At 41.4% G+C, this 13,076-nt stretch overlaps 2 protein-coding genes across 5 annotated transcripts in view; both read left to right on the forward strand.

The window, feature by feature from the left end:
- LOC116045413 overlaps positions 1 to 13,076 on the forward strand; it is a 977,204-nt gene that overhangs the window by 625,724 nt on the left and 338,404 nt on the right. The gene's annotated exons all lie outside the window — the stretch shown is intronic.
- col12a1b (collagen, type XII, alpha 1b) overlaps positions 1 to 13,076 on the forward strand; it is a 158,383-nt gene that overhangs the window by 100,733 nt on the left and 44,574 nt on the right. For all 4 annotated transcript variants that reach the window (XM_035995046.1, XM_031293032.2, XM_035995045.1 and 1 more), the window contains 5 exons: positions 1,567 to 1,709; positions 5,515 to 5,644; positions 6,240 to 6,382; positions 8,521 to 8,650; positions 11,652 to 11,771. In XM_035995046.1, coding sequence (XP_035850939.1) covers positions 1,567 to 1,709; positions 5,515 to 5,644; positions 6,240 to 6,382; positions 8,521 to 8,650; positions 11,652 to 11,771 — 666 coding nt within the window. The remainder of the gene's footprint in view (positions 1 to 1,566; positions 1,710 to 5,514; positions 5,645 to 6,239; positions 6,383 to 8,520; positions 8,651 to 11,651; positions 11,772 to 13,076) is intronic.

The raw sequence follows: 13,076 nt of genomic DNA on the forward strand, positions 1-13,076 counted from the left end.
TACCATCTGTGGTTTGGTGAAGTTGAGCACATTTGAACACTTTCAAAATGTATTTGTGTAAAAAAAAAAAAAAAAAAATGTGCATGGGGAGCTGTGGTCGTGTCATTTTACACAACTGAATGCTTCCATTCACATGACGGGTATCAATGAGGTAGAAACATGAAAAGGTATCAAATGAAGTACTCTATTGATGTCGGTATCACTTTAAGAGTACACAACAACTCTTCTCCAGTACACCACGCTTTATCCACCAAAAGGGTTTCGGCCATCTTGCCTGTACAGGACCGGGTTTTCCGGGTTTGAGTGCCCGCAGAAACTATCACTGCTCATGCTAAATGCACATTTGTCATTTATTTATTTGAAAAGGTTTTTATTGCTTCGATGAAACCTTAATTTATACAGAATGACAATGAGGACTAATGAGTAGAACTTGTTAAGTCACATGTTTTGGCCTCAGCGAGATATAAACCAGTAACACCTGTCTGTTGGCAGGCTAGGCGACCTCTCCATCACAGCCGTGACATACTGGCCCTCTTTGCGAGTTCGTCTGTCAATGAATATGAACCTGTGTGTGACGTTAATGATCTTTTATTGCCAGTCACTCCGTCCAGTTTTCACGGTCTCCGTCCCAGGATGAATCTGTCACAATCTGTCTGGACAAAAACAGTGTTTTAGTCCGGAAATGTGGAGAGAAATTGTGCTTACTGCTATAAAACGATTAATAACGCTAAATTAGAACAAGATTACCTAATCTCTCTGAAGGATTGAAGTTAATTTTGTCCTTGGATGATAGAAGTAAAACAGTCTGACAGACTGTGTCCTCTGTATTTCAAAGGAATTAAATGTCAATTTCTTCACTCTGGTTATACATTAGGAATTTTAAATCTACCTACTGCATCTAGTTTTATTTTATTGGGTAAGGCTCCAAATACCAGGGGGATATGCACATCTGGTTTGGTTTAAAAGGGAACTTAAGGGCTTTTGCATAAACCCCAAACTGTGCTACTTCTCTCTACACCTTCAGACACTATAAAATGACTCTCCTGCAGGAGACTTCTGCTGCACTCAGCATTTAAGTTCAACCCCAAGTTTGACTGTGATGCATTGTCTCCCACTGCAAATACAATTTATTCTTCCATTAAATGTTTTTTTTTTCTTGATAAAAGCCAGAGGTTTTGTAAGTTATTCCAACAAAAAGTCAGCTTGTTTTAATCCTAAGCTTTAACCGTGCCCAACAGACAGTAACAGATTTATTTTTTTAATGAACTAAAAAGTCCACAGGGGTTCTGACCTTTTGTAAAGAGTTACAAACAACTGGAAACCAATCATTGGCTTGACATTTTGCTCCATTTTTGTTTAGCACTACTTACCAACAGGGACATTTTCAGGAATGTAGTCACTTGTGTTTGTAAATCCATCAGCATTAGCCGTCATTTTCTGGGTCCTTAAATGGGACGCACTTGGAACAAACCCTTCGTTTTGATGTTTGGTTGCTAAGTTAGGAAAGTCAACACTCCCCCACCCTCTTTCTCAATTCACTTTCTCCTAACCTTTGTGACCCCACAGTCCCACGCACGCCACCCAGGAACATCCAGGTGTACAACCCGAGCCCCAACAGCCTGAACGTGCGCTGGGAGCCCGCCTCAGGCCAGGTTCAGCAGTACAGGGTGGCGTATTCCTCCCTGAGCGGAGCCAGACCCTCTGAGTCGGTGAGTAACTGCAGGCTGTTAAAACACAAACTGTCATTAGCAGCAGAACTTGCCTCAAGGGCAGACAGAGGTGGTTTCCCCTGAGATCACTGCTCTCAAAGGATTACAGCTACAAATGTAAAGACCAAAAAATAACAAACTTTGGCATGTTATTTTACTTTAAAATATCTGCTAGTGAGATCAGATAATCTTTTTTTTTCATTGCAAATCAACCTGCAAAACTGCAGGTCAACTCTTGTTTGATGTGACGTGTCTCCAGGAAATTCTTGAGATAAGTGGAATGATGTTGGAAAAAAGAGGGAATTATCTCAGCCCACAAGCAGTTCTTGTCTTGCTTGTTTTAAGATAAAGAAGATATCATGACAGATAGGGCTGCGACTAATGATTATTTTCATTATCAACTACTCTGTCGATTCTTTAAAGAAAAAAAATCTACTATTCAATTGTTTTAGTCTTTAAAATGCCAAAAAAATTATGAATGTCCCAGAGCCCAAGGTGACATCTTCAGATGGCTTGTTTTGTCCAAACAACAGTCCAAAACCCAAAGATATTCAATTTCCAGTGATATAAACGGAGAAAATCTGCCATATGAGATGAATTTTAGCAGAGGTTTGGACTCAAGTCACACTTGAGTTATGGGTCCAGTCACTTTAGATTTGACTAAATCAAAAAAGACTTAAAACTCATGACTTCACCTGGACTTTAGCCTTTTAACTTAATGTCTTCCCCAAGTTAAAGTGTGCAGCAAATCAATCTGATAGCTGCCAATCACTTCAAATCAATCTGATAGCAGCCAATGACGTGCAGAAGGTGAAGGTGCGTTTGTCTCTGCAGGCCAGCATACAGACAACTGATATAACTTCAGATTATCACATTCAGATGTCATAACTTTGTAGTTGATTTGGTGAAATGAACATGACTTGTTTAAGGCACAAAACACAAAGTTTACGACCTGGACTTGGACTGAGATTTTCACTGACTTTGACTTGTTAGCCTTGACATAGCTTTTGACCAGGGACTTGTAGGTCTTGACTTGGGATGTTTTAGTCTTGACTAGGTTCTTGGACTTTTTGGCCTTGACTTTTTTCTTGACTTGGGACATTTTGGTCTTGACTTTGTCCTTGACTTTGTACTTGACTTGGTACTTGAAATGGTACTTGAATTGGGACTTGTTGGACCTGACTTGGGACTTGTATGACTTGTATGTCTTGACTTGGGATGTTTTAGTCTGGACTTGGTTCTTGAACATTTTGTCCTTGACTTGGGACATTTTGGCTTTGACATTGTTCTTGACTCAGGACTAGTTGGACCTGACTTAAGACTATACTTGAAACTTGTAGGACTTTTTCCCACCTCTGGATTTTCTTTTCAAACTGTACAGCTATCCATCTCTTCTCCCCATCTGATTAAACCAGTGAAATCAATGCAGGGTCAAACCTTTCACTGGGTCAGCATATTTCATGGAAACAAAAATTGTCCGTTTTGGCCGTTCTGTTATTAAGTTTCACTAAGTGTTCACGTTGCTGTTGCACAGATGTTTGAGCATCAGTTATTAGAGTGATGCCTTTAAAAATTGAAATCATGACTTGTCAGCTTTTTGTATTTCTCCATCAGCACTGATTTCATGCACCAGTGCAAATATCTGGATCGCGTGATAACAAAAAGGGGCTTTATTTCCCCAGAAAGAGTCTGAACTCAATGACTGAAGTTTGGAAATATTGCACACCGTACACATCTGTGACTGACATCAGTGCAGGCTCCTATGGTGGACGTTTTTGGGGCCAGTAGGCTGTAATCTAATTTGGCCGTTTTGATGATTAGGATCTGGTTAGATGATGCTGTGAAGCTAATATTACTGTACAGTTTATACTCCCCCGTACTCACCACTCTGAGTAGTTTATTATCCCTTGTAGTCGCCACTTCCATTCTCACTTTTGTTGTATTATATTTAAATTAACTTTGATTTTGTTTTTGTCTGAGAGGAAGTTGGTTTGGCAAAGACACAGAGACTTAGACACAAAGATGAGCTCAGGAATACAAAGATTAAACTCTTGATGACAACTTCAGTATAATTGAGCTCAAACTGGCCTCATTTTACATCACAGATGTAGAAGCTGCTGTGAGCCTATTAATCAACAGTGGAATTACTTTACTTCTAAGAGACAATGCTGCTTTGAAAGAGACAATTCTAGGTTGGTATCATTGGTTGAGTTAAACTTAAGTGGGCTCAGCCAAAAAAAGAGATGTCAGAGTAGAAAGTTCAGCACTTTATAATAATAATAATAATAAGAATAATAAGAATAAGAATAATAATAAGAATAATAATAAGCTTTATTTGTATAGCACCTTTCATACACAGAATGGATACAACTATGTGGAAACTGTAAGATTACACCAACATGTGATAGTTGACCATGTGCTTCCAAAACCATGTGCATTAATGTGCAGCTATAACAGCCTCCCGTCTGCCGGTTTCACTCTTTCCACCAGATTTTGGAATCTGTCTGCAATGATTTGCTCCCATTCAGACACAATAAGCATTAGTGAGGTCCATCACTGATGTTGGTGATCACGTCTGGCTCACAGTTGGTATTCCAGTTCTTCCCAAAGGTTTTGGATGGGGTTGAGTTGAAGTTCTCCCACACCAAAGTGGGAAAACCACTCGTGCTTGTGCAAGGTACCAGAACCACATTTGTTCAGGTCCTTGCTATGTGACTGACAATATTAATAGAGAACAACTTGTTCTGTTTAAAAAAAACCAAAAAAAAACCAGTGTGTAATCTATAGTTAACTATCATGAATAAGGGAAGCTTAGAAAACAAAAAGTCATCGGTGAAAATACTTATCTTTTTGATGGGGTGAACTTAGAGCTTTCAAAAGGTTTGTACTTACAAAGACATGAATACCATCTCAGTGGATCACTCAAGTCGACTCTTTGACACAGTCAACACAACGCCTCTTAAAAACCCGTTAATTACCCAGAAGAACTGAGATTCTTTGGCTCCATTCATTCACTGAAATTTACCTCAATCGGTGAGCTCCATCTCAACCCTCGAGAGCAGCTCTGCCTTCAGGAAATGACTATATGATTGCACCTCCAGTCTTAACGTCATTCATCATGTTTAAAAACGACAACGGCCAATCCGTTTGCATTACTGTGGAGTTAACTGGAGGGATTTGAGCCCAGGCCAGCAGGCGTGTATATGCTTCCAGTTGTGGGATCTCATCTCAACACCATCATCACTGAGAAACCCATTTCATGGCCGGGTGTGCCAGAAGCTTTGGGTCCAAAACCCTGTGACATATTTGCTTCAACCAAAACACAAGCTCTGGATGAGGGTGGACTCGAGTTCAACCAGCAGATATATTTCCCATGATGTAACGGCTCCGATTTTCATGGCCCACAAACAAGGACGAATGCCGTGATAATCCCAGTGACAAGAGGCATTCTGCAGTTATCCCTGTTGTTAGAAAACACGTTGAGCTACGTGTCTGAACCTGCTCTAAGTCGCTGACAGACCCCACGCTCTCCAGCCGCTTCCTAGCAGAAACTGTTTATCCGTCAGTCCACTTACTGAATGAATGATTTGTTTGGAGTCTAACCTCCCAGGCCTTTGTTAGTGTTTCAGGAAAACTCTGGCAGCAGAATGGGATGAGCAGTGAGGTCATTATGTACATTACCACTGCCAGATCTTTATGTAATGCATGAAGAGTCTGATTAGAATAGGCAAAGCCTTCCCGCTGTGGCTGTCACGATGATGACGTCTATATATTCTTTTGTCCCTTGGGTTTCTTCTCCACAAAGGTACTGGTTCCAGGAAATATCCACAATGCCTTCCTGGACAACCTGATCCCAGATACTCCTTATTCGGTCAGTGTCACGGCTCTGTACGCCGACGGAGAGGGATCAGCAGTCAAAGACAACGGCAGAACGCGTAAGTACAATCTCACTTGCTGACACTGTGTAAAATCAAGTGACTGACTCATGCTGGCCATCGTGAACATCCACATTGATTCATATGCATGGATGCGTAAGAGTTTCTCGAAAACAAATCTTATCATGAGAGGCGGCTTATGATTCTGTGTTATGTCAAAACTAAGATTTACGTTTGGTGGTTGTCAGAAAACAAACAACTACTACAAAGACCAAACAGGACCAAAGAAGCCTACTTCATCCTCAACATGCATATTGTATATAATGCGTATTGAAATTGTATATGAATTACTCTGAGTGTTGCCTTGAATTTATAAGGAAAACTTTGTTTTTGTCGCATGCATCCACTGCCAACGAAGAATCCAAAAATGGAGAAAAGTCTTGATGAATTGAAGTAGTAGATGGCCACATTTAACAAAAGCAAAACTACATAAAATCTGCTGTTTACAAACTCTTACACAACTCATGCAGTTAAATCCATGTCTCATTTATCCAGTTGTGTCTTTCCAACTGATGTTTTGATATGTTTTTGCTGTCATCTCTGTAAACAGTAAGTGTGTTGTTGCACAAGGTAACTCAATGTGTTTGCGCTGCAGTGCCTCGTGCCGGTCCCAGGAACATGCGTGTGTTTGATGCCACCACCAGCACCCTCACCATCGGCTGGGACCACGCAGAGGGTCCCGTGAGGCAGTACAGGATCGCCTACGCTCCCCTGACCGGCGACCCCATCACCGAGTTTGTAAGTATTGACTTTGGTGAATCCGACCTAACTAAAGCTTTAAAACACCAAAGTCACACGATAACACAAACAAACTAACCGTTCGATGCAGCTGTAGAGCAGCAACTCCCGTGTTCTGCTAGGTAAAATTACTGTTTTTATCAAAGGAGTCTGGTGGCTACTGGAGGTACCCTGACTATGGATAAGTAACTTATACAACCCTACTTAAAAAAGAAAATCCCAACTCCCCGTTTAATCTCTGTTCTGTAAACAGAAGCTCACCACATTTACAGTATGTCACATTCTGTGAGCAATTTCTTACTTAGTTTTATTCAACTTTAAACTATTTCAAAGTCTCTTTCCGGTGCATTTATTAGTGAAGTGATATGTTTTTGCCTCTTGATGGTTTTGGAGAAAAGACACGACCTTGTATGTTTTCTTACAAATTGCCTTTAGCAGATTTTAGTCATGCCCAGGCTGCATTTGACTGTTAAGAATAGCTGGTTTTAACCTTTAAACAAATCCAACGCACACATTAAAGACAGAAAAGACCCAAACATGTATAGCTCAAAAATGTAAGAAGCAGATATTGACAGACTGTTTGTTAAGACAAAGAAAATACAAAATCTCAAGCTTATTCAATTAACTCGGGCCTCTACGTTCCAGCAATGATGAGAGATTAATATCAGGTTATGACGTTTTTGTTTTTATTTTGGATAAACTCTTGATACACTCTCGCCGTTCACCCTTCGCCGTGATGTTTCATGCAAACTATGCGATGAAGTCACATCCCAGGATTCCCTTGGCCCGCTCAGGTTATAAATCACCGATTAGTGAGACTAATTACAGGCTCTGTTAAACAAACTTGACTGCAATTTGGGCCGTAATAACGTTATTAATAGTCCTAACTAACGAGTGGGGGCGGAGATGGCCCAGCTGTGCTCCGTCTCCACTTGTTAGTGAAACACCTGTTCTGTATGAGTCAGCTAACTGCAGCGGAGGGACGGAGATGAGAGGATTTCTCCAGACAGGGACTGACGGGGGAACTTCTAGCCATTTATAAATGCACGCAATTATTACAATTTAGCATCTGTGGCTAATAGAGAAGACTTGTGTTTGTACACAGCTTCCAAAAGCCAACTCAACTGCAATTTTCTACTTCAGGACGGAAAACAATTCCTTCCTGTTTATTAGAGATTAATCTGCTAAAGGAATGGAAAACAGTTGTTAAGGCCTAGAAGGTAAAATAATAATAATAATAATAATAATAATAATAATAATAATAATAATAATAATAATAATAATAATCTTTATTTATAGAGCAGTTTTCAAACTCCAAGTTACAAAACAAACAAAACAAGCCAGTCATAAAAACATCAGGTTGTTAAAACAACAAGTAAAAACTATTTGTAAAACAGAGTGCAAATCAACAGATTCTACATTTCATAACACCTACAACTCTCTCAGAATGTAGACACATTAGAGTCTAATGCCTTCCTTTATAGTTACTATACATAACTAAAAAGGGATGTTTAGAGGCATTTATGCAATACAGGTAGATTTGCATACATGTCTTACTGACTGGGTTATGAACCCATAGCAATGTTTAACCAGTGTGCAAATTACGAGGGGACCCAGATCAGAAGTACAGAGTTCAATGAGAGAGGAGGCTTGCCAGGGGAGCTATGAGTGAGGATGCACAGGTGTATCATGTGTAGAGGTCTTTTCAGCACCCTTGACATACAAAAGAGGCACGACACACAGCTGGAATGCATGTCGTTTTTAATTTAGCAACGGCTCTGAAGCACGGATGTCTCGTTTTGTTAAATGCCTCTTCCTCGCCTCCTCCATTTGCATCTCAGGTGGGAGGGACTTAGATGCGAGGAGAGGAGGCAAGGATGTACAAACTAGGAAACGAGAAGTGGCAGCTTTTGTAGTGACCGGGAGCACTTAGGCCAGGTGCTCCCAATCAGTCTAAATGAAGAGCTCTGCCTACCAATTACCTGCAAACAAGGCACACCAAAACACACCATCACAACATCTTTCTAGAAACAACCTCCCTGTTACTCAGGATTCCCTGGATGTAAAAACACTCATCATTGCTTTACTGTTTTCTGCTGCGTTTGAAACCTCTGACTCTTTGGCGTCTTGATCCTCAGACTGTGGTTCCAGGGAACAGAAACAACGCCATGCTGCAGAATCTGTTCCCCGACACCCCGTACAACATCACTGTGGAGGCCATCTACGCCGAGGGTCCCGGGGGGTCCCTCAATGGAAACGGACGTACAGGTGAGGCAGCCGCAGATTGGTAACACAGATTCAGGTTTTTCAGATAAAGCTCTGCTCCCAATGTATGCAAATGGTCATGTGATGCGTTGTCAGACATGTTTTTATGGACGGAGATCATTTCTGCTACCTTCGGCTAAAACTCCTGTGTGGACAGAGTTCTGTTTGCAAGAGAAGAATGACTCTTATGGAGACAAGCCTTCACTAGTTTTGCAGTGGCTGATTTAAATGAACAGCAGGTTTTTCAACACGTCTGCAGTCTTTGGTCTTTAACAAGCTCCTGGAGAAGGTGATAATGTGTTGAAAGTTACAGATTTCAGCCTTTCGGCAACACAACGAAGGCTCCATACTGTGTACCAACGTTGGGGAGGAGCATACAAGGTTTAACTAGCTTCCAGTCAAACAGAAAAAAATCACTTAGTTGGACCTTAACTGTAAAGAAGTTGTGGCCTCCATCAATTTCAAGTGACCTAAAGTCACTGCAAAATAATAATAATAAGTCACAAGATATCGAGAGAAACATCTTGATCAGCTCCTACAGCAAAATCCTAGCCTGGATCCCAGCCAAATTTAGCCCCGCCCACAACATTTGAGGTCGGGAAGTTCGGTCTGGACCACCGTTGTGGAGCAACTATGCTCGAACCAGAGCTGTTTGGACCAATCAAATTGTCAGGGCGGGCTTTATACGATGATGGACAGATGATCAACAGTAACGTAATCAACCACGTCACCAAAGAGCGCTTGGGTTGAATTTGTTTACAACAAAGATGGCTGCCGCTGGAGAATTGAGATGTGTAGATTCCGCCATCACGTCTGTTATAGAAGTTATCGACAGCACATTCATTTAAAAAGAGGAACAGAGAACCGCGATCAAGGCATCTGTCGATCGGAAAGATGTTTTTGCCGTCCTTCCTACGGGATTCGGCAAAAGTTTAATTTATCAGCTGGCCCCGATGACATACGTCACATACTCTGTTGCTCTGATTGGTTGTAGGTCTATCAGTTGCTCTGATTGGTTGTAGGTCTATCAGTTGCTCTGATTGGTTGTAGGTCTATCCAATTGAGTGCGGAGGCATTTTCTTTCCTGGTTCGGTTGAAACACGCCCCATAATCCCAGCCCAATGGAGCAGCATCAGACTCATATTCTGACTAGAATCTGAGTATGACGATGTCAGGCTAGCAAAATCCACTTCTCCACCATCAATCTGTAGCGCTGCTAATAGATCACAAACAGACAACTTCCAGTGGAGCTTTGGAGCGATGAGGAGGTGATTGTGCAACACAGGAGTAGAGTTTTTAGCTTTAGTGATGAACAGAGCATGTTAGCAAGCGGGAGGATTTTGGATAGAACGCAAAGTTTTTAAATCTTGGAGCATCGCCTTATCCTCCCGCTCCGGTACCACTCACGCCACAAGTCTGAAGCATGCCTGAGCCCGTCTCTGTGTTACTGCAGCACAGAACATGCAGATGAGCTCCGCCTGCCCTCCCTCTCCATGCCGCCAGTGCCCGTCATCCAGTGTACTTTTTGCTGACAGAGCTCTGGGCATGAAGGGAGGGCAGGCGCCGTTCATCTGATAAATACAACACAGGTTTTTTTTCTTTTGTGGAGAGAGAGCTGAGCAATTTGAGTGGTGAAATCAATGTTGAGTGCGGAGTGATATTGAGCGAAGCAGCAGGGAGAGGCTTTGAGCTGGGGAGCGTTAGGAATGAACAGCTCCGTGAGCGAGGAGCGGAAATTCTCACCTCTTCACCTCGCTCGCATGCTCTGGTGCGGAACATACGTTTCAGAGCACAACTTTCAAACTTTGAAGAGGAAAGAATTTCATCCTAAAAGTATTTCAGAGAAACTCCACTCCACTCTGCTTTTCAACATTTTTCTATAAGAATGAAAGTAGTTAGAAGTCAGTCCTCTCAGTCTGTATCTTGTTGCGGTCACAGCCTGCGAACGTTGTGTCACGGCTCGCTCTCTCTGATCCGCCTGCTGCTGATGCAACAGTTAAGTTACACACACCGACAGCTCGCAGCTCTCCTAGGGCCAGCGGTGCTGCAGACAGGAGTCTGCGCAGTGAAAATAAATACCGTGGACATACATTAGTCAACAGTGCCAACACATGTTAGTGTGAGGGGTTCCGACCACTGGGATCTCACATGAGCCAAACTGGGGGAGCAGTAGCATTAGTTACACAAACAATACAGACTCAAAGAAAGTGTGCCAGGCACTTTCAGGTGTCGGTCCAAGTCAGAACTCAGCGGCCGGCCGGCTGGCTCACTCAAAGGCTGAGCAAAGACCCAAATATAAACACGTGTATCAAATATAATGAATTGTATTAACAGAGGGACATGAATTAGCAGTGATTCAATACTTAGGAGGTGGAAATGTTCATCCGAGAAGGAGTTTAGTGTTCAGTTTGATTTTTAAAAGCTAAGAAAATGTCACGTATTTTAACAAAAGTATTAGTTTGACAGTCATTTTAAACTAGCCAGATGCCAGTTATTTGTTTTTTGATTAAATGTAATGAGTTTTACAAAGTTTTTCACCTATTTGACAGTTTCCTGCTCCTATGTGCTGTATCAAACACACTGAAGTTGAACTTTAAAAAAATGTGCAAAGTTATTGATATCACAGCTTTAAAATGCATCAGCTGCCGCAGACTAAATATTTGTTATTTTGGTGATATTGATGAGCTTCAGACAATTACTTTTTATATAATAGAACTCCTGAAATGTTTTCTGAAATGAAGTGATATTGTGAATAAAACCAGCAATTTGCCTTCAAAATGTAAGATATTTCATGGAAATCCTATAAAAAAACAAGTGACACGACATCAACAGGCAGCAGGTTTTACTTGTTGCAAGATACTTAGTTTTATTTCTGAGAGGCAGAACTCCTAAAACATCTCAAGATTAATTTTACTTCCATGTAAGTCACATAATGTGGAAATGGAGAGGCAGCCGTGTCGTTTCCTCAGCCTGCGAGTTTCACACACTCTCCTCTCTGTCGCAGTCGGCCTGTTGAGTCCCAGGAACCTCCGTGTCTCAGATGAGTGGTACACCAGATTCAGAGTGGCCTGGGACCCGGTGGCTGCTCCGGTCCAGGGATACAAACTCATCTACACTCCTGCAGGTGAGACCATATGTCACATCAACACATCCACACAGTCTATGAACACGTCTCACTGCTCTCGGCTGGTAAAAGATTAGGATGAAGGTGAATTGAGGATTTGAGGCAGCGGTTCCAACCTTTCTGGCTGTTTACCTTTTCAAACGAAGCACATGTTGGTTGTGTATATTGATGAACTAACAGCAGATTGTTTCATTTCAACATGTTAGCATGCTGCTAATGCACCCTAACACCTTATTATATGCATTTAAAGGACAATTCCGGCGCAAAATGAACCTAGTGGTTAATAACACGTGTACTGAGTCGACTGGGATCTGTTTTCATGCTAATCAAATGCGTCTCTAGCTTGAGACAAGCTAGCGCAAACCGCTGATTAGCTTATAACGCTAGTCTTGGGAAAACAGTCACGACCAGTCGAATGACGAATGCCGTGTTTGAGCTATGTTACTAGTTACTGGTTGCACGGCGTTCGTCGTTCGACTGATCGTGACTGTTTTCCCAAGATGGCGCCCGCCTGTATACATGAACGGTACTGTCTTTCTAAACTATCTTTTTAATAGACTGTCTGTACACTTAAAAAGTTCTCAATGCTTTGGTTTACATGTAGGGACCCTCATTATGCTACCGTTGAAGTGTGGTGCTATTTAGAGCCTTGTTAGTGGTATAGAAATAGAGATTTCTTTTTACTTTTGCGTGGCCCCGACGACTAGCGTTATAAGCTAATTAGCGGTTTGCCCTAAAACTGGTCACATTCAATTAGCATGAAAACATATCCCAGAGAACGGTCGACTCGGTACATGTGGTATTAACCCCTAGGTTAATTTTGCGCTGGAATTGTCCTTTAACTTGTTGTGCAATACCTTTTGATTATTTATTATCTTATCTTGTTTTTATGTTGCTATCTTGTTTCTACCTTCTTATCTTGCTTTTATCTTGTTCACTATTGCTAAATGTGTCTTACGTTTTGGAAGCCCAGAGAGGTACAACTCTTCTGTATTTCACGAGATAAAAGAAAAGATTAGAGAGACGTAAGAAAGCTTGGGACTACTACTTCAAGTAAAATAAAGAGAAGAGAAAATAAAGCATAAATTAATGCTTTTGAAAGTATTTTTACATGACTACAGACATTTTGTAAAACCTACACAGGACACGCATTTTGTTGTTAAATGTGTGTTCATAAAATGGTTTTACATGTGTAGAATCAGGAGCTAAAGGTCTCATTGACACCTGTCCAAAACAGCTTCATTCTAAAGGTCCACTTACGTTACCCTTCATACTCAGCAGCTGGCAAAAAGATTAAAACTAAAA

Source organism: Sander lucioperca, chromosome 19 (genome assembly GCF_008315115.2).
Source record: "Sander lucioperca isolate FBNREF2018 chromosome 19, SLUC_FBN_1.2, whole genome shotgun sequence".
Classification (NCBI taxonomy): Eukaryota; Metazoa; Chordata; class Actinopteri; order Perciformes; family Percidae; genus Sander; species Sander lucioperca.